Genomic DNA, 21,885 nt, shown 5'->3' with positions numbered 1-21,885 from the left:
TGGAGCTGGACGGGGGGGGGGGCGGGGGGGGGGGGGGGGTTCACAGTGACTTTTAGGAGAGCTGCAGCTCTGTTCTGTGTGCTTTTCCTTTCCCTTTCCCTCCACTCTGAGGTAGGGTGGCATTTTTGATATGTGGGAGTTGCTGTAAATTAATGTCTTGTTTCAAGATAGGGATACAGCAAATTCTTGCCAAAATCAGACTTTTATGAGTTGAAATTTAAGTGCAGGAGAAGCAAAGCACCAGTTATTCCTGCTGCAAGCAGAGTGTGACTGAGGAACCGTTTGGAGCTGAGCACGAGCTTGGCCGGTGCTGTAAAGTGTTCCCTGGACACTGTGTCAGCTGAGATGTCCCATCATTGCAGGTATAAATGAGGCAATTTTTATTATTCAAATTTATTTGGTAATTATTTTGCAAATTCATGAAACTGTTAAAGGAACATTTACTAATTTTTTTTTTTTTAAATCCTTCATCTAACTGTAGGCTATCCAGTTTACTAAGTATAAAAGCTTCTTCATATTAGTTATGTTTGAGCTTTATGTCTTGTCACTGGTCCAGCAAAGTCTACAGCTGCAATCTCACGAGTTACTTCTCAAACCGCTGCTGTGAGATAAGCCTTGCTGGTGTAAATACTGGAGCTGATCCAACTTGCCTTGACGTTCCCGGTATGTTACCCCCCCGTTAGGCTTCAAAAACAAAGACTCCGAGCACGCTAATAATAGTTGGATGTGCGGATGGGGAAACCTGGCAGGTAGGGACAGCGCTGTGCTCGCTGTGCGAGGGTGGCAGCACACGGCTCCAGGAGATATACCTCAGCTTAGTCACATTTGAATTTTCCTTAATTTCAACAGCTCTCCTTTAGAAACGCAGCAGAAGTTTTTCTTCTCCCACTTTTGCGAGGGGGAAAAAAGGAAATAGGATCACCGGGTTGGTTTTGGTTTTAATATAAATGCAGGTGTTTGCAGTCCAGTGCATAGATAATAGGAAACGTTGTGTATTTGGTGCTAAAAACAAACCTGTTTATCCAAGTTGTGATCCTGTACAAGTGGATGCTCTTGATGTCCAGTAGAACTGCTCGGGGCGTTGATTTTGTGCGGCTGAGGTCAACGGCAGCGTTGCCACCACGAGTAGGATCAAGCCCCCGATGCGTGTGATGACTTGGACATTAACGTTTCGTAGGTTTACAGTCGCTGATGATAGTAAATTAGCTCACAAACGGTGAAATACCTGGAGCTCTGTGTGTTGCTCTTTTCCTGGCAGCTGATCAGTTTTAGGACTAGGTTCTTCTTTGGTATCACATACATATCTACATACTGCAGACGTTTGCAATCGCACACTGGTTTCACTGTTCCCCGCACGGCAGATGGCAATGATAAGTTAATTTAACTCTGAAATGCTCACACTCTAAATATATATGGAGGAAGGACTATTTTGAAGTGTACAGTAGAAAGTAAATAATTCTAGTTGTGTTGATTAATATAAGGAATGAGTCAGTTCTACAAATTAAAAAATCTGAAAGGCATATTTTGAAAAAGCATAGTATTAATTTTAATATTGTAAAAAAAAGGAAAATATCTAAAATATACAGAGAACATATGTATATCCAAATGTCTGAGGAATTTCAAGATAATCTACTTTTGTTTTCTGTTGATTTCTATTCCATGGTGTACATATTGTGTGGATTGAACATTGGTTTTTTTAATACTATTGTTAAATTGTATTTTTATTTTGTGTTAAACTAATCATCACAGTCTCAGCTTTATTTTGTTTATGTAAAGGTTGCTATGCTATGTAGGTATAAAACCAAGAATTCTATTTTAACAAAAAAGCATTTTATATTATTTATTAAATACATGTTTCTCCAACTTCTGACATTCCACAGAATTTCTGCTCCGTATATGTATAGAAATGGCAGGTCCTTTCAAGCAGGATCAGTCAGCTTTATTCTGTTTTTCATAATAAAGTCGAAATAGTTTCCGTCAGTCTGTCCAGCTTACCCTTCTGTTACAAGCATAGTGACTTCCAGGCACTGTCAGGACCATCTTGAAGTGCAGTGGCTCGTGAATGCAGAAACACCTGAAAAACTCTTGCAAATAAAACCCTCGGTTTGATATTTCTAAATTTCCCCTTTATTCCTCGGCATTCCAGAGAGCAAGCTTTTATTCACGTGAATCTGTGCTGGGTTAACGAGAATTAATGACTTTAAACTGGGGCAAGGAATCAGCCTGATACTTGAAAAAGCTCAGGCATCAGCTTAGATGTTTGCAAAGCTCTTTAATTCCAAGATTAATGAGCGAGTGGAAGGGAGAGCCCGGAGCGGCTGCAGAGTTTGAGTGCGTGGAGCAGGCCCGGTGCAGGTCTGCTCGGAGTGCTGCCTTATGTCGGGCTGGTTTGGGTTTAGAGCAGAGACGGGCTAACTGGCATCGATGATGGCAAAAATGTATGTACTGGAAATGATTTTTGCTGTTTCAGGGTGATTACTTGGTCCTTAAAAATAGGCTAGAGCCCGTGAAGACAGGAGAGGTGTCCTGCAGAGCCGGGTGGCCCGGGACTCTGCTCATTGCCTCTGTGCCGCAGCCGAGGAGGGGAGCGGGCACCCCCGGGACCCTGGCAGGGACCATCCCTCTGGGGGGTGTCGGGAAGGCGAGCCTGCGCTCCCTGAGCTGAAACCGCCTCATGAGCCAGCCCCTCGCTGCGAGGAACCGTGGGGCAGGCTCGGCCAGGCGGGGAGCGGGACTCGGCCACCCTGCCGCCCTCCGCGGCATGGGCTCGTTCTGCCTGCTAGAAGTGTTTGCTGGAGTGCTGCTACCGCTGGGCACATCTGTAGATAGCCAAACCAGGCACCTCCTTCCCGAGCAAGGTACAAAAATAGCACGAAATTCATCAGATAACTCACTTGCTAAAAATAATTCCAGTTGCAATCATGGCCTCTGCAGTTTGAGGAATGCTCAAGGTATTAAAGCACATGCTTTTAATTTCCACTGTGGTGGAGCTTGAAGTGCGTGCTCTTCAGGGCTTAACCGAATGACATCTCGAGGGTGAAATGTGGCTTTTGCCAGCCGTGCCACTGAAGCCGCCTCTTCTTGTTCGAGACACTGCCCAAAGCGGGGAGAGGGTGGCTGCTTTTCCCCTTGGAGTAGTTCTTGCCGTGTTTTCCATTTTCCCCTTCTCATGCCTGCCTGATCGTGTTTTCTTTCTGCGGCTGAGGAGTGAGCTGTAGCATTGAGCTGCTCTGCCCAAGAGCACCCGGAGGGAGGGAGAGGCCAGCGGTGGGTGTGAAACTCTGCCGGTGCCGGTGGGATCGCGGGTTCTTGGCATCACCCACCAAAAACGTGCCGTGATTGGGATAGTGCTGAGCCCAGTGCTGCGAACCTGACATGTGCCCAAGCAGGGATTCGTTACAAAACCTGGGGACAGGATCACAAAGCTGGTTGGTTGTCCAGGGTCAGGATTTATCCGGGTTTGTGTAACTCGCTGTACTGCCAGACTGCAAAAGGAGACAGACCAGGTGTAGCTACAGGCTTGCCTGGATGTGGGGCTGGGCAGAGGCTTTTCCGGCTGTAGCAGGCATCTTCTCCTTAAGGAAAGGGAGAGATCAGAGAGCAGGTGAGACGGCAAATAAAAATGAGTCTGAAAAACAGAATAAAGCGAGAGCATCCTAGGAGAGGTGTTTTTATGAGCACTGCTTCAGTGACTACATTTGGTCCTTTACAAAAAAAAAAAAAGGAGCAGATTCACATGAATAGCTACTAGTGATTTAAAGAAATATATTGAAAGAGAACCTGTTTTCAATGTGTAATTTAATGGTAAGAAAAGCCAGTATCTGTAAATAACTTTAGATATTGTATCTATGAGAATCATTCTTTGTTTTATGTACTTGGCTCTTTTCATATTTATTGTGCAGAGGAAGGTGTGCCCCGTGCCGGTGTATGCTGCTGCACGTTCCAGTAGTACTTCTCACAGAGACTATCTTCAGAGTTTACAGTCCTCGGCGATTTGTGACTGATGTGCCACACTTAGTTAATTCCGCCATTATTTTTTTAAAGGATTATTTTGGCACAGCTAAGCTGCTTCTGTGTGTTGGTCAGTACAACTGCTCTCATACGACGAGAACCCCAATAAAAACCGTCCTTTGTGTGTGTGCTGCCGCCTGGTTCTTTCGGTCTCGCCTGCTCCTTCCCGCGTGGCCGGCGAGGCTGTGCCGGGCTGCCTGCCGGGACAGGCAGCTGCCTGCGGGGTGCCGCTGGGCGAACCCCTGCACCCCCGTTTCCCTCGGCTGCTCTGTGCAGAGGTAAGTCCCTTCGCTTGCCGGAGAAGCCGTTGTTCACGTGCATGGTGTTTGTTCGTGCTTTTTCCACGGGTGGCTGCTGGGGGACGTGCCGGCTGCGTCCTGCGGATGGGACGGTGCCCGCTGCGGCGAGGAGGGCCCTGGGGGTGATCCTCAGCCTGGTGTGCTGGAGCAGCACAAAAAATGGCCCTGGCAGGGACTATGAGGTGTGTTATGGGTGATGAACAGTGGCTCTCCAAAAGTGCGGGAGGGACCCCGTTGCTCAGAGCCGAGGGGTGCCCCAGCAGCGAGCCCCGCACACAGCCAAGGCTCCCCTGAGGCTGCGGCGCTGTCGGAGACCATGCGAAGGATCATCTGAAACCGCGTGTCCTCATGCCGTTCCCGGCTGGAAACGGGGTGTGTTTTAACTGGTGTTGGTGAGACGCTTGGGGCAACCCTTGGTCTCGTGCCGGGCAACTACAGCCTAACGATCCTATTTCCTTTCTTATTAACAGAGCTTTTCCAGCTGTCGGTGCTGATGCCCTGGGCACGTCCGTGGACCTCTTCGGGGGAGATGGAGAGCGGCGGAGGGTGGGTTTCACCTTTGCGGCTGGGCTTGGCCTGATCCCGCATCCTGCACCCCTGGCTGGGTGTTGGATGCTGGTGGTGGTTGCACTGGGGTGGGTGGGACACAGGTCCTTCTGGTCCCCAGAGGGTCACCCTCTGCCCCGCAGGGTCACCCGATGGCCCCTCCATGTGCTTTGTCCCCAGCAGAGCTCTGCGGGGAGGTGAGGCTGGGGATGGCCGTGCCAAAAGCCCCCCAGGGCAGGCAGGGCCCCCCAGGCAGGCAGGGCTCCCCAGGCAGGCAGGGCTCCCCGAGCAGGCAGGGCTGCCTGCTCCCTCCCCACCTGCCCTGGCCGGGCTGCTGACCACGTTGGCGTTAGCGCCGTGGTGACTTTTTCTTTCCACCGACGGGAGGCTATTTTGAGCGCTGCTCTCAGGTCCCTCACCAGCTCGGCCCCCCCATTTCGGGGCTGGAGCCTGGTGGGGGGGAGCTGGGGTGCTCCGGGGAGCCCCGTGCCAGAGCTCCGACCCACAGTCCTGGGGGGACAGCCTGGGGTCCCCTCCAGCAGCGGAATGCCCTGGGCTGGCTCACATCAACCCGCAGCGGTTCCCCTGCTTCTGTGGGGTGCAGCCGTGCACCGAGGAGGGCACAAACACACGTGCCGGGGAGGGTGTGTGTGTGCCACACGCGTGTGCTGGGCGGTGCAGAGAGGCCAGGGGATGGGAGGGCCCTGCGGTGCCATTGCCTCTCCCCAGCCGAGGCCCCGGTGCCACTGCTGCGGGTATTTTTAGCAGTGACATGTGTCATCTCAGCTGCCGCCACGGCAGGGGGGTGGTGGGGGGAGGCGCACGCTGCCCCGCTGCCGCCGCTCGCCCGCACACCACCTTCGCTCTCCGGCTCGTGGGGGTCCCTCACCGGCAGCAGAGCCCGGTGCCGGCGTGGGCCATCAGCCCCCTGCGCCTGCAGCCCCCCAGCCAGGTACGGGCACTCTGGGGGGGGGCTTCATGGCGGGGGGTCGTGGTCAGGGCCTGAACAGAGTTTTTTGGGTGTGCTGGCAGCAAGGCCGTGGGCCCCTTGGCAGGGAGGGCTATTTTTAGGTGGGAACGGATGGCGATAGCGGCAGCCCCGGCTTCGGGGGCGGCTTCCAGCCACTGGTCTGTGCTGGGGAGAGGTGCACGGGAGGGCTGCAATGGGAGTGGGGACAGGAACGGGGACGGTGCTCCCTGCCCTGTGCAGGAGGGCGGCTAGGGACCCCTCAATGGCCTCAGCTCTTGGCACCCACTGGGATGGCAGCGGGTCCCGGGTGGCAGCAGGAGCGAGTCCCTGGCCGGCTCCTGTGTGGGGACCAGACCCACGTGGGCTGGGGGCCCAGTGGGGCTGGATCCTGCTCCTTGGGGGGGGGGGGGGGGGTTCCTTGGGTGGGGGGAGCCGGAGTGGTGGTGGTGGTGGTCCCCAGCCCTTGTTTGTGCCATGCTGCGTGCTTGGTTGAGGCACGTCCCCCTCCGTGCCTCAGTTTCCCCATGTGCAGAGCAGGACTGAGGATCCAGCTCTGGCTGGCGGGTGCAGGGTGGCCTGCCACAGGCACCCTCTGGGCTCAGGGCTCTGGCTGTGCCGTTCGGGGCCGGCTCTCCCCCGTGGCCACAGAGCCCTGCATGGGGGGACAGCATGGGGGCAGTGCCAGTCCCTGATGGGAGTGAGGGCACGTAGCGCCCGGGGCTGCTGCCCGAGAAGGCAAGTGACATTCCTCAGCCGGCTCCTGGCCGCTCCCGGCACTCCTGTCCTTTACTGTACAAGGAGATGCGGCTGCTGGCATGAGCGGCAGGGCCAGACGAGCCCCGACCCGCTCGGTGCATGAATGATCTCAACAGGTGAAGCCAGGGTCAGCCCAAAATGGGGCACAGGCGAGCTCCCACGGCCACCCTGTGCCACCCAGCCCAGAGTGGCGGGGTCCCAGCACCACCCTGGTGCCACCGACACCCTGTACCACCACCTCCCCACACCTCCTGGTCCCTCACCGTGCCATGCTGGGGGCTGGAGGTGGCTGGTCATGGCCGTGCTCTTCCCCAGCACTGCCAAACGACCCTCCATGCTGGACTGCCGCACTCCAGCCAGTGCTGCGAGCTCAGACTGGGGCAATGCCCAGCAAGGTCATGGTGCTGCTGGCCCCGGCATGGCCCCGGGGCCAGTGGGAGCCCCTGGCTAACTCTCTCCTCTCTCACAACCTCCTGTGCCCGGCGCGGCCCCACGGCTCTCTGTACAGCACCGTCCTGCCTCAGCACCAGTATGGCCATCTCCTCGCGCCTCGCACTCTGGGAGCAGAAGGAAAGTCTCGGTCTGGGGTGGCACCAGCGGTGTTTCGGGACTGGATGCTTGTGGGCTGCCCGGAGGACTCAGTGCCGGGCAGGGGGACACACCGCAGCCAGCCGGCCGCATGCCTCTGGGATTGGCATCCCCTTGCCTCCCTGTGCACACTGCTCCTGCTGTGTCTAACCCTGCTGGCTCCGGGCACCTTTGCAGCCTGAATGTTCTGGTTTGAGTGACTTTGCCGCTGTTCGGGGCACACGGTTCCCTGCAGGGCCGAGACTCGTAGGAGTCTGCAGGGCTTGGTGCTGGCGCTTCTGCGTGATGGCAGGGCTGGGAAAGCCCTTTGCTGTGGGAGCTGCGGGAAATGGGGCTGGGTTTTGGCTTGGGGCCCAGTATGCAGCAGGGTCTGCATGTGGCCGCAGTGATGCCAGGAACCGCTTCTTTACTCGCTGCAGCTGAGACGGTTCCTCCTGTGGCTGTGCTGGAGCTGCTGGGCATTGGGCAGAGCTGGCAGTGCACATGGGCTCCCTGCAGCACGTGGCCCTTGGTGGTGTGCAGAGACTGCAGGGCTTTTTTTTCTTGGTGCTTCTCTTCCTGCTCGCCACAGCATCCCTGAACAAGCCTGGTGCTTGTGAGCAGCCCGTGGCCTCGCCAGCAACCTGCAAGATGCCTGCAACCACGGCTGGCCTCATTGGCAGAGCAGGGCCCTGGTGCCTGGCTTTAACACTCATGCACACTCGTGCTGCTAACGTGCCCACGGGGCTGGCTTTGCCAGGGCTCCCGTCCCCGCACCGTGTCCCGTAACCCAGCTTCTGCTCCTGCAAACAGATACGGGACGAGGACCGGGGTCCGCCCCCGTCGGCCCCCCCCCTGCTCCTGTCGGTCATCCCCGGGGGATTCATCAAGCAGCTCGTGCGGGAGACTGAGAAGGAGGCCAAGGCGGCAAAACTGAAGAAGGAAACCAAGGCGAGCGTGAAAGAGGAGGTGAGCAGCGATAGACCCCACGCAGCACTGGGGTGTCCTGCCTTGGCGCTGGCTGGGTGTCCCCATCTGTCCCCAGCTCAAAGCGGTTCCCAGCCGAGGCAGCAGCCAGGGTTGCTGCGGTGCTGCCAGCCCCCACCTCGGAGGCCGAGGAGGCTGCAGGGCCCCGCGATGCCAGCCCCAGCCGGGAGCCTGAGCTTTTTTCTTTTGCACGAGCTGGGTTGGATGGCGAGGCCTGGGATCGCAGCATGCCATCGGCTGCAGCAAGCTGTGACCCTGGCCAGCCGCCAGCCTTGAGCAATTAATGCTGGAGACTTCATTAGTGCAACTTGCCATTCCTGACTTGCTTAATTGGAAGGCGAGCAATTAAGCAGAGCATGAGGCTCTCCGGTTCAGCTCACTGAGCACAGGAAGGGAAGTGCGTGGGGCATCCCCAGGCACGGCACCGAGTGGATGTGGCCAAGCAGGAGGGAGGAGGAGGAGGAGGAGAAGAAAGATGCCGCCACCAACTGCGACCTTGCAGCCAGGTCTGGGCAGGCACCTGCAGCCATCAGCTGTGCCCAGAGCGAGTGGGTCAGGGCTGGAGCTGTGTGTCCTGCCAGGCTGTGTTCCGCACGGGCATCCTGCACTGGGCTGAGGCTCCTGGGGCCGGGGCTGAGGTCAGGTCCTTTGCCCTGTCCCTGTCTGACCTGGCTCCTCTCCTTTGCTTGGCAGCCCGCAGGGGAGGACGGCGAGGCCCGAGCCAGGGACACCCCAGCTGCCGGAGGAGAGGTGGCCAGCGAGGGGCAGCCGCTGCAGAACGGGCTGCACGCGGAGGGGCAGGGGGGTGAGGGGGTTGTGGCCCCCCCACACAAGGAGCTGCCACCTGGGAGGGCTGCTCCGGGGGCCATCTCCAGCAAAGCCCCAGCGTCTGCGCCCGGCCCGGCAGCGGCTGCCCCCAAACCAGCGGAGATCCCTCACCCGGAGGCTCCCAAGGCAGCGAGGCTGTTGTGCCTGGAGAAGAGCCCCAAGAACCCCTGCCCGGAGGGCAGCCCCCCAGCTCCAGCCCCCACACCCAGCAAGGGCCCCCAGCGCTGCAGCAAAGTCCCAGCAAAGGACGGGGACGCGCCCAGGGGGATGGGCCCCGAGAGCACCGAGAAGGAGAAGGGGGCACCCCCAAGCCACGAGCAGCACCCAGACAAAGCGAGAGCCACGAGGGAGCTGGGACCAGCCAGGAAAGAGCCAGAAGAGATGAAGAAAGATGTCGGAGGTGGCAAGAAGGAGCCAAGGGAAATCAAAAAGCCTGGAAAAACTACAAACAAGTCAGAGGGGCCCAAGGGGGAGCCAGGAGGGATTCAAGAAAAGTCAGAAGATGTGGCAAAGGAGGTGGGGAAAGTGAAGGAAGAGCTGGGAGAGGGTAAAGAGACACCGGGAGAGAGCAAAGAGGAGACGGGTGAGAGCGCAGACAAGGACCAGGTAATGTGTCCACAGACCTGCCGGGCTGTTACCCCGTGTCTTGGCGGGCACCGATGCCATTTTCTGGTTCCATGCAGCTCTTCCCATTTGCGTGGGCTCAGCTGAGGGCTGGGGGAAGGTGCCCCTGGGGCCAGCCAGGAGGGCAGAGGAGGGACAGGGGTACTGGCTGGAAGCATTGCTTTCCATGGGGCAAGTGCAGTTTGTACAGCTCAGTTTTCCACCGGTTCCTGCATGATTCCCCTCTCTCCTCCCCACAGGCCCCGAGGGACGTTTGGTATGAAGCAGAGAAGGTCTGGCTTGTCCAGCAGGACGGATTCACACTCGGTAACTTGCCTTCCTCTGCTCTTGCTTTCCAGCGCCGAAGATAAGAGCTGTCTTCAGCCTGGCTGTGGGTCGGGAGCACGGTGGGCGCCGGGTGCTGTTCCGGCACCATGCCTGGCTGTGCCTCAGCAGGGCTGCGGTCGGAGGTGGCCCCTTGGCAGCTCCCCACGCTGCAGCCGGCTCTGCCCTGAGCTGCCTTGACCGTGCTGTGCAGGAGAGACTCATCATCCTCTCGTTGCAGCCACGCAGCTGAAGCCGGACGTGGGGACGCCCGAGCTGCCGGTGGGGAGGGTGAGGGTGCGCCGGGAGGCGGATGGCAGCATCACGGAGGTGGACGAGGACAGCGTGCAGCGGGTGAGCCCCCTCCTCGGTTTTGGCTGGCACAGGGGGGGGAGCCCTGCCCACAGCACCTGGTGGATGGCAGTGCCCAGGCAGGATTAGACCAGGGGCAGCCCCATTGCTCAGGCCATCATCCCGGACTGGATGGGTCCAGGGTACCGGGGTGCCGGTGGGCTCTGGCACAGCCCGTGCCACGATGGCAGAGCTCAAGGGGGCTCTGGCTCTCTTCCTGCAGACCAACCCCCCCAGCCTGGACTATGCTGAAGATCTGGCCGCACTCATCAACCTCAACGAGTGCAGCGCCATGAACACACTGCAGCAGCGCTACCAGTCCCGGCTCCCCTACACCTACGCCGGGACCAGCCTGGTGGCCATCGGGCCCAGCTTCCCTGCCAGCAGCAGCTCGGGGAAGGTGAGGCGGGGGGACCGTGGGGCGGCCGGGATCTTCCGTGGGAAGCGGTCACCGACCCCCGTGGGGACAGTGGCGGAGGGTGCCGGGCGCTGCGGTGCCGACAGATGGCACCGTGGGACCGTCACAGCGCACGGCTGGGACGCTCAGGGGATGCTCGGGGCAGGGGGATGCTCTGAGGACACTCAGGACCAGGGATGCTCGGGGCTGGGGAGGCTCAGGGCCAGGAAGGATAGAGGATAGGGATGCTTCGAAGATACTGACAGCCGGGGATGCTCTGGGGAATCCTCAGGGCTGGGGATGCTCTAAGGATACTCGGGGCTGGGGACACACGGGGCCAGGGATGCTCGCAGCTGGGCACCGCTCCTAGCACAGTTTTCCTGGTTTCCAGGAGAAAATCGCTGTGTTGATGTGACTGCACGCCCTGAGTGGACCGAGGGTGCCAGGGCTGGGGAGGGAATGGGCCTAGGGCGCAGTGCCTGGGGTGGTGCTTGGCAGAGCTCTTGCTCACAGGCAAGCCGGAGCAGGTCCTGCTGCAGGTTCCCTGGGTCAGTCCCCAACCCTCTCTCCGGTGCCGGTGCAGTGAGGCTAGGCTGGCTGGGCCGGGCAGCATTTCCCCTTTCCCTGGGAATCTCAGGGTGGGGGTCTGCACCCTGGGGAGAAACCATTGCCCTGAGTGTGACATGTCTTCAGGATTTCCTCTACAAGGAGAGAACCTCTAAGGGTTGTTTTGGGACATGCCCTCCCACTGTCCCTGCCCGCAGGCATTCAAGGGGAAGCGGGACAGCATGCCCCCGCACATCTACTCGGTGGTGCAGAGAGCCTACAGGAACCTGCTGATGCAGCGGCAGGATCAGGCCATCGTGCCCCTAGGTCGCAGTGGGGCTGGGAAGACCACGTGCTGCCAGAGAGCCCTGGAGTACCTGGTGGGCACAGCGGGCAGCATGGACGGCAGGGTCTCAGGTACGGGGTTGGGTGGCCACTGTGAGCTCTGAGCCCCGGCAGCGATGCACCAACCACTGGCAGTGGAGCTGCGGGGTGCCTGGTGCTGGGCAGAGTCAGCACACGGAGAGTGTCCGTGCAGGCTGGGGAGTGCATGCAAACGTGAAGGTGATGCTGTTTCCATCCAGTGGCCTCCATTTGACCCATTCCTGGTCTGATTCGTGCCCCGTTGGGGTGGCTCTGTGCGGCTGTGCAAGCACAGTACGGGCTGGTGGGGCCGCAGGGCTGCAGCCTGGGAGGCAGGTGAGCGGTGGGGCTGCGAGTGCCCTGCACTGTCTCAGACCCAACAGATTTGCTATTTTGATAAACACCCGAGTAAGCACCAGAAGGGAATTACTTGCGTGCTTGGGGCAGCACTTTTCCCATCTGATCAAGTTACTGGTGACGTGAGAGGAAGCGCTGTTAAGCAATCAGTAGCTTTAGAGAGCAGGTTTGGATTTTGGAGCGAGCTCTGGGTACACCATGCTCTTGCAAAGGGCTGACGTACGGCCTGGAGCAGGGTGGAGGTATGGGCAGGCTGGCACGTGCCCCTCCTGCCAACACACGTGCTCTCGTGGTGCGGGATGCTAACCCCATGCCCGGCCAGTGCCCCAGGTCCCCGTGTGCTGGGACAGACCCCCAGGAGGAGCAGGCAGAGGTGCAGCCAGGAGGAGAAGCCTCCTCCAGCATTTGTTTGCAGCCCTGAGGCTGTGCTGGTGCAGCAGCGGCACGGTCTGGCTCTCTCCTGGCGAGCGCCGGAGCGATGCAGGGCTACAGGCATCGCAGGGCAGCTCAGGGGGCTGCTGGTGCTGGTTTTGCAGTGGAGAAGATCCAGGCAATGTTCACAATCCTGGGAGCCTTTGGGTCAGTGACCACCAGCCACAGCAGCAGCTCCACGCGCTTCTCCATGGTCCTGTCGCTGGATTTCAGTGCCACCGGCCGGATAACCGCTGCTCACCTCCAGGTACGCTGCAGGCCCGCTCACCTGGTGAGATGGGAGGGCTGTGGCTGAAACCGGGCACCCTCGGGACGGGGACGAAGAGCCCCTGTGCCACTTCCCAGCCAGGCTGGGCACGACAGGAGCGATGCTCTGCTCTGCTTCTCCTCCTGGACCAAAGGTGCCCCCAGATCACAGCTGAGCAGGAGCTCTGTCAGCAGTGTGGCAGGGTCCCCCACAACCCACCACCCCCTCCCCTGGCAGGGAGCGCAGAACAGCACTGGAATGAAATGTTTATGAGGAAATGTATAATTCATCATTTCATTAGCAGCACCTTACACATCAGCCTTCAGCAGAAGCCTCTGAGGGCTTTTATCACCATCAGGGCTGTTATGCAAAGGCACTTTAATCAGAGCTGTCCGTGGCCCTGGGCCCCGTCTGATGAAGGAGAGGGCTTGAGCCGGCATGGGGAACACCAGGGCTTCCCGTAGCTGCCCCATTGCTGCCCCTCCTCTGCCCCAGGTACTGGCAGGGAGCTGATGGCCCGGCATGGCCGTCCTTGTGCAGGAGTGGGAACGTGCCCCTGGAAGCAATCACTCTCCGGACCACTAGTACCTTCCTGGGATGCTCATGGGAGGACAGAACAACTGGGGGGTCCCAGCTCTGCAGGGACTCATTCCTGGTGCCACTGCTGGCATTGAACAACCTTGGCAAGGCTGGAGGCAGATCTAGGCTTGTCTCAAGCCCAGGCAATGGCTTATCCATAGCTGGGTCACAGAGACTGTAGCATCTCTGCTAGGGCCATCACATTGCCCAGACCTCTGGAGGCAGGGAGGGACTGTGGGTTTTGCACCCACACGCTGTAATGTTGCCCCTTGATGCATGCCTGGGGCGCGATTTGGCTCTTGTTTGCACGCCCCGCAGCACACAGCCCCAGGCGGGAGGAGCAGCCTCCAAAGCCAGCCGTGGCCCTACAAGGAGAAATCCAGTCCCTCCTTGACAGCTCCCAGTAGCATCTCCCCGTCTCTTGGCTCTTGTTTGCACGCCCCGCAGCACACAGCCCCAGGCGGGAGGAGCAGCCTCCAAAGCCAGCCGTGGCCCTACAAGGAGAAATCCAGCCCCTCCTTGACAGCTCCCAGTATCATCTCCCCGTCTCTGGGTGCCGCTGTCCTCTCTCTTCCTGTGTGCCCGGCTTGCCTGGACACCCTGGCACACTGGCCACCCTGCCCGCGCCAAGGGGCTGTCCCCGCCTGCATGCCGGGGGCTGGGGGCTGCCGCTCATGCCTGCCTCTGCTCCCTCCCCCAGACCATGCTGCTGGAGAAGGGCCGCGTCGCCCAGCAGCCCCACGGCGAGAGCAGCTTCAACGTCTTCCCCCTGATGCTGGCGGGGCTGGATGCGGCACACAGGTGGGTGTGTGGCTCCCATGGCACCAGCTGGCTCCGCTCCTCGCCTGGCTGCTCAGCTGACGGGTACCCCCATCGCCAAGGGGCTACCCCGTGATTTATACCCAAGTTTGCTCCAGCAATGTGGTTTTTGAGACCTCTCTGATGAGAAAGTGATTGTGAGGGTGATCACGCTAGTGATGCTGCAGGGGTTCTTATACACTTATATATTAGAGATTTTCCAGGAAATGGGGGCATTTTCTGGTGCTTTTTTTGCCCCTTCGCTAAAACTGAAATTGGGCTGATCAAATGCGATAACGGTCCCTTTCCCTGCTTGCTTCTGGCTTTCCCCACAAGCTGCACATCCCCGGGCTGCCCCGGGCGAAGGGTCCTGGAGCGTCTGGTGCCAGTTCCGTCCCCCTGCCCGGGGCAGAGCCACGGGAGCCTTTCCCGATGAGGCCCCTTGGACATCGCTGTAAAGGCAAAGGGGGTCTGCAGGTGTTGGAGATGTTCCCTGAGGAGAGGGCAGGGTGTTTGGTGAGTGCTAGAGGCAGGAAGGAGCTTGAGTCTCATTTTCTGTAACTGCTTCCAGGACGACACTGCACTTGCACCAGGTGACTGAGAGCAACTCCTTTGGGATCAAGCCATTCACAAAGGTAGGGAAAAACACTGGAGCCATGCAGCCACCTGCAGTGGGGTGCTGCAGCGCACGGCCTTCATCACCCCTGGTTAGAGGACCTGTTGGGGTCTTCGGCTGCTGGGCAACTTGAGATGGTGCCGCCATACCGGGTGCATGGAGGGAGGGAGCGAATGTCAGGGTGTGAGGAAGGGTCTGCCCGAAAAGCCTCCAGCACCCCTCTGACAGCCCTGTGCCGTTGATGCCCCTTGGACATCGCTGTAAAGGCAAAGGGGGTCTGCAGGTGTTGGAGATGTTCCCTGAGGAGAGGGCAGGGTGTTTGGTAGAGGCAGGAGGCAGGAAGGAGCTTGAGTCTCATTTTCTGTAACTGCTTCCAGGACGACTTGCACCAGGCACCAGGTGACTGAGAGCAACTCCTTTGGGATCAAGCCATTCACAAAGGTAGGGAAAAACACTGGAGCCATGCAGCCACCTGCAGTGGGGTGCTGCAGCGCACGGCCTTCATCACCCCTGGTTAGAGGACCTGTTGGGGTCTTCGGCTGCTGGGCAACTTGAGATGGTGCCGCCATACCGGGTGCATGGAGGGAGGGAGCGAATGTCAGGGTGTGAGGAAGGGTCTGCCCGAAAAGCCTCCAGCACCCCTCTGACAGCCCTGTGGGAGCAGGGGACCTGCCGGGACCGGGGCCACTGATGCCTGGTGTCTGCGCTTGGGTTTCGGACACATCCCATCCACCCTGGGGAAGGAGCCTGCTGCTCCAGGGCCAACAACCCCTGACGTTTCCCTGCGGCAGCAGCTCCTTGGGGGTCGAGCACATCCTTTGGAGAGCCCAGAATGCAATTTTTATGGGCTAAAAGTACTGCATTTGATGTTGAGCACCAGCTCCTTATTAGTCTGAACCATGTGCAAAGATCAGGCAGACTGCCTATGAGCCAAAGCACTGGGATGAATCGCAGCAATTTGCAGTTACATCATCTATTGATGAATTCAATATTCGATCTTCATTAGGGAGCTCCTGCTCCGGTCTGGCGCCAAAGGAATCAGCTGTTTGAGCAGTGGCTCTTGTGGAGGGCACAGCGAGCTACTGCAGGTCCTCACCCTGCTGATGCAGCAGCAGATTTGGGTTCAGAGACGGGGTTTTACCCTCCTTTCGCTGCCCCCGATTCCTGTGGGTTCCCCATCCTAGCACAGAGGGTTTTCCTGCTGGGATGCAGAGGGTCAGCAGGAGCTGGGCAGCACTGGCCCCAGGCAGCACCTCTTCAGTTCAGGGAGTGCGAGCTCTGCAAAGGGGACAAGCACTGTCACCCCCACCACTTCTCCTCCTTCCCAGCGACACTCCCCATGGCGCACATGTAGAAAGCCGGGCTTGGCCATTCAGTTCAGCACGGCATGGCAGGGTTATCCGAGGAGCACCCAGGACGCTGGGGATGGGGGCGTGGAAGGATGAACCACCCAAAAGCTCCCCAGGGGGATGAAATCCTGTGCTGCAGCCTGGCCTGCTGAGGAGGGACATTGGTAGCGCTCCATTTGCCTGCTCTGAAACCAGCCCAGAAGGAAAGCCAGAGCGGTGGTGTGCTGTGTTTGGTTTGGGTTGGAGTTTGGGGAAATTTGTCAGATTTTCCTTTCCGAACAGTGCTCTGGATGCTGAGACTGAAAATCTAATTGGCGGCTTCCCAGCCTTCATCCCCGCAGCCGGTGGGGATGGATAACCCCTGCTGTGACACCGGTGTCACAAGTATTTGGGGTATTTGTTTGAGCCTGGAGAAATCGCAGACCTCAGCTGTGTTTTCTCATTAGTATCATAGAATCTTTTAGGCTGGAAAAGACCTTTAAGATCATCAAGTCCAACTGTTAACCCAGCACTGCCAAGTCCACCACTAAACCATGCAGCCACCCTGTGGGCCTCTGCAGGAGCTGGAATCCTTTAGACCAGGTGGGCTGGTCCTCGCCAAGACAGGGATGCTGCCTGCTGCAGCCTGCATGCGGTGTCTGGCCCCAGGGCTGCACGCGTCTGCACGAAACAGCCTCAGTTCAGGGGAAAAAAAGCCCCAATTTTTGCGGTGGGGCTGCATTCACAAAAAGAATTGCAGGACTCATGGATGGGGCTGCTGTGGTTGGAGGTGAGCAGATGAGGTCCCGCTGGTGGCTGGAAGCTGTTCAGCTGGCCCCAGCACACCTGTGGGCAGGTGCATTTAGTGAGAAGTGAGAAAATATAAAACGTCTATCTCTAGCTGCTGCTTAACGCCTCTGTAGACACTTCTGAAGTGGGAATTATGTGGTGTTGTACAACGAGAAGACATACCCAGGCTTGCTCCTAACACTAGGCTCTCGAGGAACCTGCCAGGGGCTTCTCCCCCTGCTGTCCAAACCGTTCCTAGGGTCCCTTATTGTCTTTTCCTTGCTGGCCACATGGTTTTCATATGCCCTTTTGCGTTCCCCCCCATGCGTATCCCTGTATCCCGCTGTCCCCAGAGCCTGGGATGCTCCGGCAGAGGCAGTGACGTTTGCCCTCCCATATCTTTCCACCTGCAGCCCGAGGAGAAGCAGAAAGCCTCAGCGGCGTTTGCCCAGCTCCGGGCTGCCATGGGCACGCTGGGCATCACGGTGGAGGAGCAGGCGGCCGTCTGGCGCATCTTAGCTGGCATCTACCACCTGGGAGCTGCCGGGGCCTGTAAAGGTAAGGGGGGCTCCTGCCTCTCCTTTCCTTATACCTCGTCTCAGTGCCGGGGGTTAGAGGAGGGTGAGAAAGCATGTCCCAGCGGTGTTCGGTGCTTGGGCGTGTTGCACACCAAGAAGTGTTGGGGAGCAATGTTCACCTGGAGGCTGTTGCACTGGCGCTTGCTCTGAGCTCTCCGTTGCACGCGGAGGAGCTGCCTCGAGCTGGGCGATGCTGCGTGCTGGCGTCCTGCCCCGCGGGGGCTTCTGGAGTGGGTCCGTCCCGCAGCCATGGGTGGACAGGACAGGGGCTGCAAGGCGTCGCCTTGTGCCAGCTCTTTGGAAAGGACCGGGGTAGGTAACTTGTTTGTTGGCACATTGTCCCCAATGACACTGCGAAGGGACAGCTTCAGGTAGTGATAATTTTATCATCTCTTGAGTGCCTAATACAGTAACTGAATTATAATAGGATGAGTCTAGAAGAAGATTGTATTTATAAAGACTTTGTTAATACAGGCATATAGAAATTGCCTTATCCCTTATAAATTATTTTAAGATGTGCTCTAACCCGTTTTAGAGACAGCCACATTGATTTACACACTTCAATTTATGAGGGCTGCATAAAGGCTGCTATAAACTAAGCCATAGACATTTATAAATGTCTCTGCAACATGTCATAACACATCTTATGATAATTTATGCCATTAATCATTTATTAATTATTTTAAAAGGATGAATGCTGTCGTCACTTACAGCGAGTTCTCTTTCTCCTTCTCTCCGGTGTTCTCTTTCCCCATCTCCATCTCCCCTAATGTCCTTCCAACTTTTAGAAAAACGACCCTGCTGTCTCAGGCTGAAGTGTGGGATAAGGCTCTTGGCAAAAAAAAAAAAAAAAAAAGAAAGTCCTTCTGCCTCGAGAGTTTTCAGGAGAGCAGATTTTGGAGATGCGTCTCATTTTAAGAGTGACCAGCTCAAAGGCAGATGGAGGGACGGTTACTGTGTTGGCCACGGAGGGTTTGCTGGGTGAGCTGAGCTGGTCTGCTCAAACTTACTGAACGTTCTGTCCCAAGCATCCCGCAAGTCAGTCTAAGGTCAATTGAACGCTATATTCAACAAATCTTGTCGCAATTATTTCAGCATGAATAGGAATGTTAATAGCGGGCCCAGGCAGGGCTTGTGACTTCGGAGCTGACTTGGGTATGGGATTAACAACCAGAGCATGTCTCAGCATCGCTCACTCTGGTATTGATTCCCCCATCATGCGTCAACAAAAGGGGAGAAATGAAAGGAAATATGGATAAAAAATGGATCAAAGCTGGATGGAGCAAAAGTCTCAGTGGGGGCGATGACTCTTTTAATGTGGTTAAACCTGTCACCTGATAGCCATCTCTTCCCTTCCCCTTTCCTGCACTTTGAAGTTGTATATTAAAAATCCTCTCCTTGAAATCTCACCAAAGGGAGCCTCATCACTGGTTTTTCACTTGCATTCAGGAGTGCAGCCAGATGCTGCAGCGACCGTCGCAGCTACCACTGTCCCTGTGACGGTGGCCCCGGCACGTGCCGTGCTCCAGCTGCCAGGCGCCAGCACAGGTTAAATGCACCTTTTTTTCCTTCTGCTGATGGCTATCATCTCGTCACAAATTCAGTTTGTCCAGGAATGAAACAGGAGCGAATAGCACCACCTCTTTCTGGCTGAGAGTGGAAAATACGTTTGCAGCTAGAAAAACACAGAGAAGAAAAGGCTGAATTTCAAAAGCCTGCTCTGTCCCAGTGTCAGCGTTTCCCGTTGCCTTTGAAACGTGTTAGAGGAGCTCTCTTTGTGAGAAAGCAGCCTGACAGCCAGAGGCCAGCGGGGCATCCTAGGTACCCATTCACCTAAGTGCTTCCAGTCCCCTTTGTGGGCTGCAGAATATTACATATTTTCATTTATTCATTGCCTCTTTAACCGGGAAGGAGGTTTCGGGCGCAGCTGGAGGTTAGCATTCAGCTCGCTCTCGAGCTGTCCATTTTGCTGACTGTTATAAAAATAAAGCATCGTGGCTCCCTGCTTTCTGCGGGCTTCCCACCGCGTGCCTTTAATAGAGGCAACTGGGTTTCCAGCGGCTGCAAGTCACTGAAGTCCTCCCAGTGCTGCAGGCGGGTGTGCGCCATGGACGGGAGCCAAGCTTGGCTCCCCCTGCACCCCACGGTGCACTGGGCAGAGGCAGCTGCAAAACCAGCGGCCTGAACCCCTTGGATGGAGGAAAACCATAAAGGCAGAAGTGCAGGAGGGGGGGCTGGAACTCCTGCTCAGGCCGGGGAGGCTCCGAGCCCTCCCAAACCCTGTGGAGGTCAGCAGCACTAGGGCAGCATCCTGCATCCACCACCCTCCCGCATCACCGCACAGATGGGGCTGATTCCCCACAGCAGCAGCCCCAACGTCGGAGAGATGGGAGCACCCAGGCAGCCAGGGGAGATTTTGGGGTCCGGTAGGGGAAACCCCCAGCAAGTAGCAAGGGGGCAATGCCTGAGCTGCCAGCAGCTGCGGGCTGCCATGGCCCAGGCTGGGTCCTGCACAGCCCCACCGCTGCAGCATCGCTCCCTCGGGAGGCAGGAGAATGAGCATCCCTGTTTAGGAAACTGAGGCATCGAGTGGTTTGTGAGATGGGCCTGGGTCGTGCCGGGGCTGGATCAGAAGGAGGGGCTGAGCCCGGGGTCCCACATGCTGGTGCGCAGTGCCCTGCCATGTCTCTCCAGGGTCTGCAGGCAGATGGGGCTGGCAGGAGCAGCAGGGATGAAACCCCCTTGAACACCCTTTTAGCTCTGTGAATTGGAAAGTTTCCAGAAGGGCTGGAAGCCATTTAGCCAAGTATAGTAATGGGGGTGTCCATCAAAATGTAAGAGGGAGAGCACCTGGCAGGATCCAACGAGCATTAATTATGCAGCTTCCTGAGCGTAGATGTCAATCAGGAGTGGACTTGGGTGACTTATCGCTTTCTCACCAGAGCTGAGAAAAAAGCCTTAAACCTGCATTATCGCTGCTGTTTTACAGCCTCTGAGATGTAGTGACCTTTCCTTAATTGATGTGGAAATGACACTTTGTTCTTAGTTCCACCCAAGCTCAATGCCCAGATTTACCCTAATTTTTTATTGCTGCCTGTTGCTAAAAGGAGGAGGGAACAGCGTATCCGTAATTACCACTGTGCCAGAGTTTCCCTTTTGTGACAAGTATACCTGTCCCCGGGGTGGTCACTGTTGCAGAAGGAAAAATGCGCCGGTGGCTCCAGCGTGGTGGTGTGGATGGAGCTGCGGTACTGCTGCCGGCGCAGCCCAAGCCCGGTGCTCCAGCAGCGCGTGGGCTGCCACAGGGAGAGGAGCACAGAGGGGGCCAGGCAGTAAATTGCATAAAGCAACATCGCGAAGCTGTGTGCCGATCATTCCTCTCCCAGCAACTCCAGCTTGCAATGCTCTCAGATACCTGCCTGCAGAGCATAAGCCTTTGCAGTTCGCTCTGTGTGGGGGAGCCCGCTGCAGCCCCTCCTTTCCCCAGGATTCCTGTAAGTGCAGAGGACACGGGTTTGCAAGGAAAGCTCAGGCATCGTTGCTTGTGTTTTTGGTGCCACTTGCATGTTCCCCAGCACTGGCTGCGACAGCCTTGTTGGCATCGGAGGTGAAGAGGAGAGAGCAGGACCCAGCACAGGGAGCCTCTGCCTCTGCTTTAGCTTTGCTTTTCCTTTGCAGAGCAGCTGTCCCGGGGCTGGCGCCCAACGGTGGCCATGGGTGTAGTTAAATCACTGGCTTTGCTGTAGCTCTGTGCTGCAGGTGAGTGAAAGGCCACCTCACTCCTGATGGGAAAGGCTCCTCTGCTTTCCCGCATCGTTCATCAAAATGATTCTTGGAAAGGATTGCATTAGGGCTGGCCTCTTGATCTTGCCGATTTTTCTCTCTCTCTGTTAAAGCCTTTTGCTCTTCAGCACCTGGGTTTTCTTGCCGTAGACAGAAGTGCAGCTGATTTTGCATGTTTTGTTTTCGGTAGGATGGTGGCTCTCTGTGCTTCTTGAGTTGCAACCCTCAGGAGCAATAGTTTTGCCCTGATGAAGCCTGATGCCTTCATGGGAAAGACCTAAACCAAGGTGACACAGTCTCCAGGGGCTGGATCATAGTGCAGTGACCATCCAGCCACAAGCCTCTGTACACTGGAGGATGCCCTTAGGATTTCTTTTCCCCAGGCAAGAGGATTTAGGCAGAACGATGCATCCTCCCCAAGGGCAGGGGGACCCCAGTTTGGAGCACAAATTGGGCAGAGGTGCGTGGTCTGCTGCCTGGGTCTGCAAAATGAGGAGGTTTGCTGGAAATTGTGCTTTGAGCAGCTCAAACCCTGTGCAGGGAGCAGGAGGGAGATCCAGCCCTGCGGGCAGTGGGGTGCTGGGGGGTCTGCACCCCGGCACATCCCTGCTCAGTATGGGAGTGGGTTTTCCTCCATGTCCTGGCCGTGGTCTGGGGTTCAGAGCCAGGGGAGCAGGAGCAGAAAAAGCTGGGAATAGCTGGAGTCCTGGCTGGAGCCTAGCTAGTGCTGCCGGCTTGTCAGGGGCCTGGGGGGCGCCGGCTCAGGGGTTCCTATTGACATTGCCTCTCCTTCATGGAGGTTTTTACGATCACCGCCATGGCCCCCGCTC

General features: G+C 57.3%; 1 protein-coding gene across 1 annotated transcript in view; it reads left to right on the top strand.

The window, feature by feature from the left end:
- Nucleotides 1-5,699: 5,699 nt before the first annotated feature.
- The window catches only part of MYO18B (myosin XVIIIB), an 80,050-nt gene continuing 63,864 nt past the window's right edge, over nt 5,700-21,885 (top strand). Inside the window, exons 1-12 of the mRNA XM_009282814.2 lie at nt 5,700-5,808; nt 7,091-7,152; nt 7,963-8,118; nt 8,830-9,570; nt 9,828-9,894; nt 10,133-10,245; nt 10,466-10,642; nt 11,404-11,602; nt 12,442-12,584; nt 13,864-13,964; nt 14,533-14,596; nt 17,108-17,252. Coding sequence (XP_009281089.1) covers nt 7,114-7,152; nt 7,963-8,118; nt 8,830-9,570; nt 9,828-9,894; nt 10,133-10,245; nt 10,466-10,642; nt 11,404-11,602; nt 12,442-12,584; nt 13,864-13,964; nt 14,533-14,596; nt 17,108-17,252 — 1,945 coding nt within the window. The 5' untranslated portion in view covers nt 5,700-5,808; nt 7,091-7,113. The remainder of the gene's footprint in view (nt 5,809-7,090; nt 7,153-7,962; nt 8,119-8,829; nt 9,571-9,827; nt 9,895-10,132; nt 10,246-10,465; nt 10,643-11,403; nt 11,603-12,441; nt 12,585-13,863; nt 13,965-14,532; nt 14,597-17,107; nt 17,253-21,885) is intronic.

The sequence above is a fragment of the Aptenodytes forsteri genome, unplaced genomic scaffold (genome assembly GCF_000699145.1).
Source record: "Aptenodytes forsteri isolate BGI_AS27 unplaced genomic scaffold, ASM69914v1 Scaffold550, whole genome shotgun sequence".
NCBI classification, from domain to species: Eukaryota; Metazoa; Chordata; class Aves; order Sphenisciformes; family Spheniscidae; genus Aptenodytes; species Aptenodytes forsteri.
This window is presented reverse-complemented; position numbering and strand designations above follow the sequence as displayed.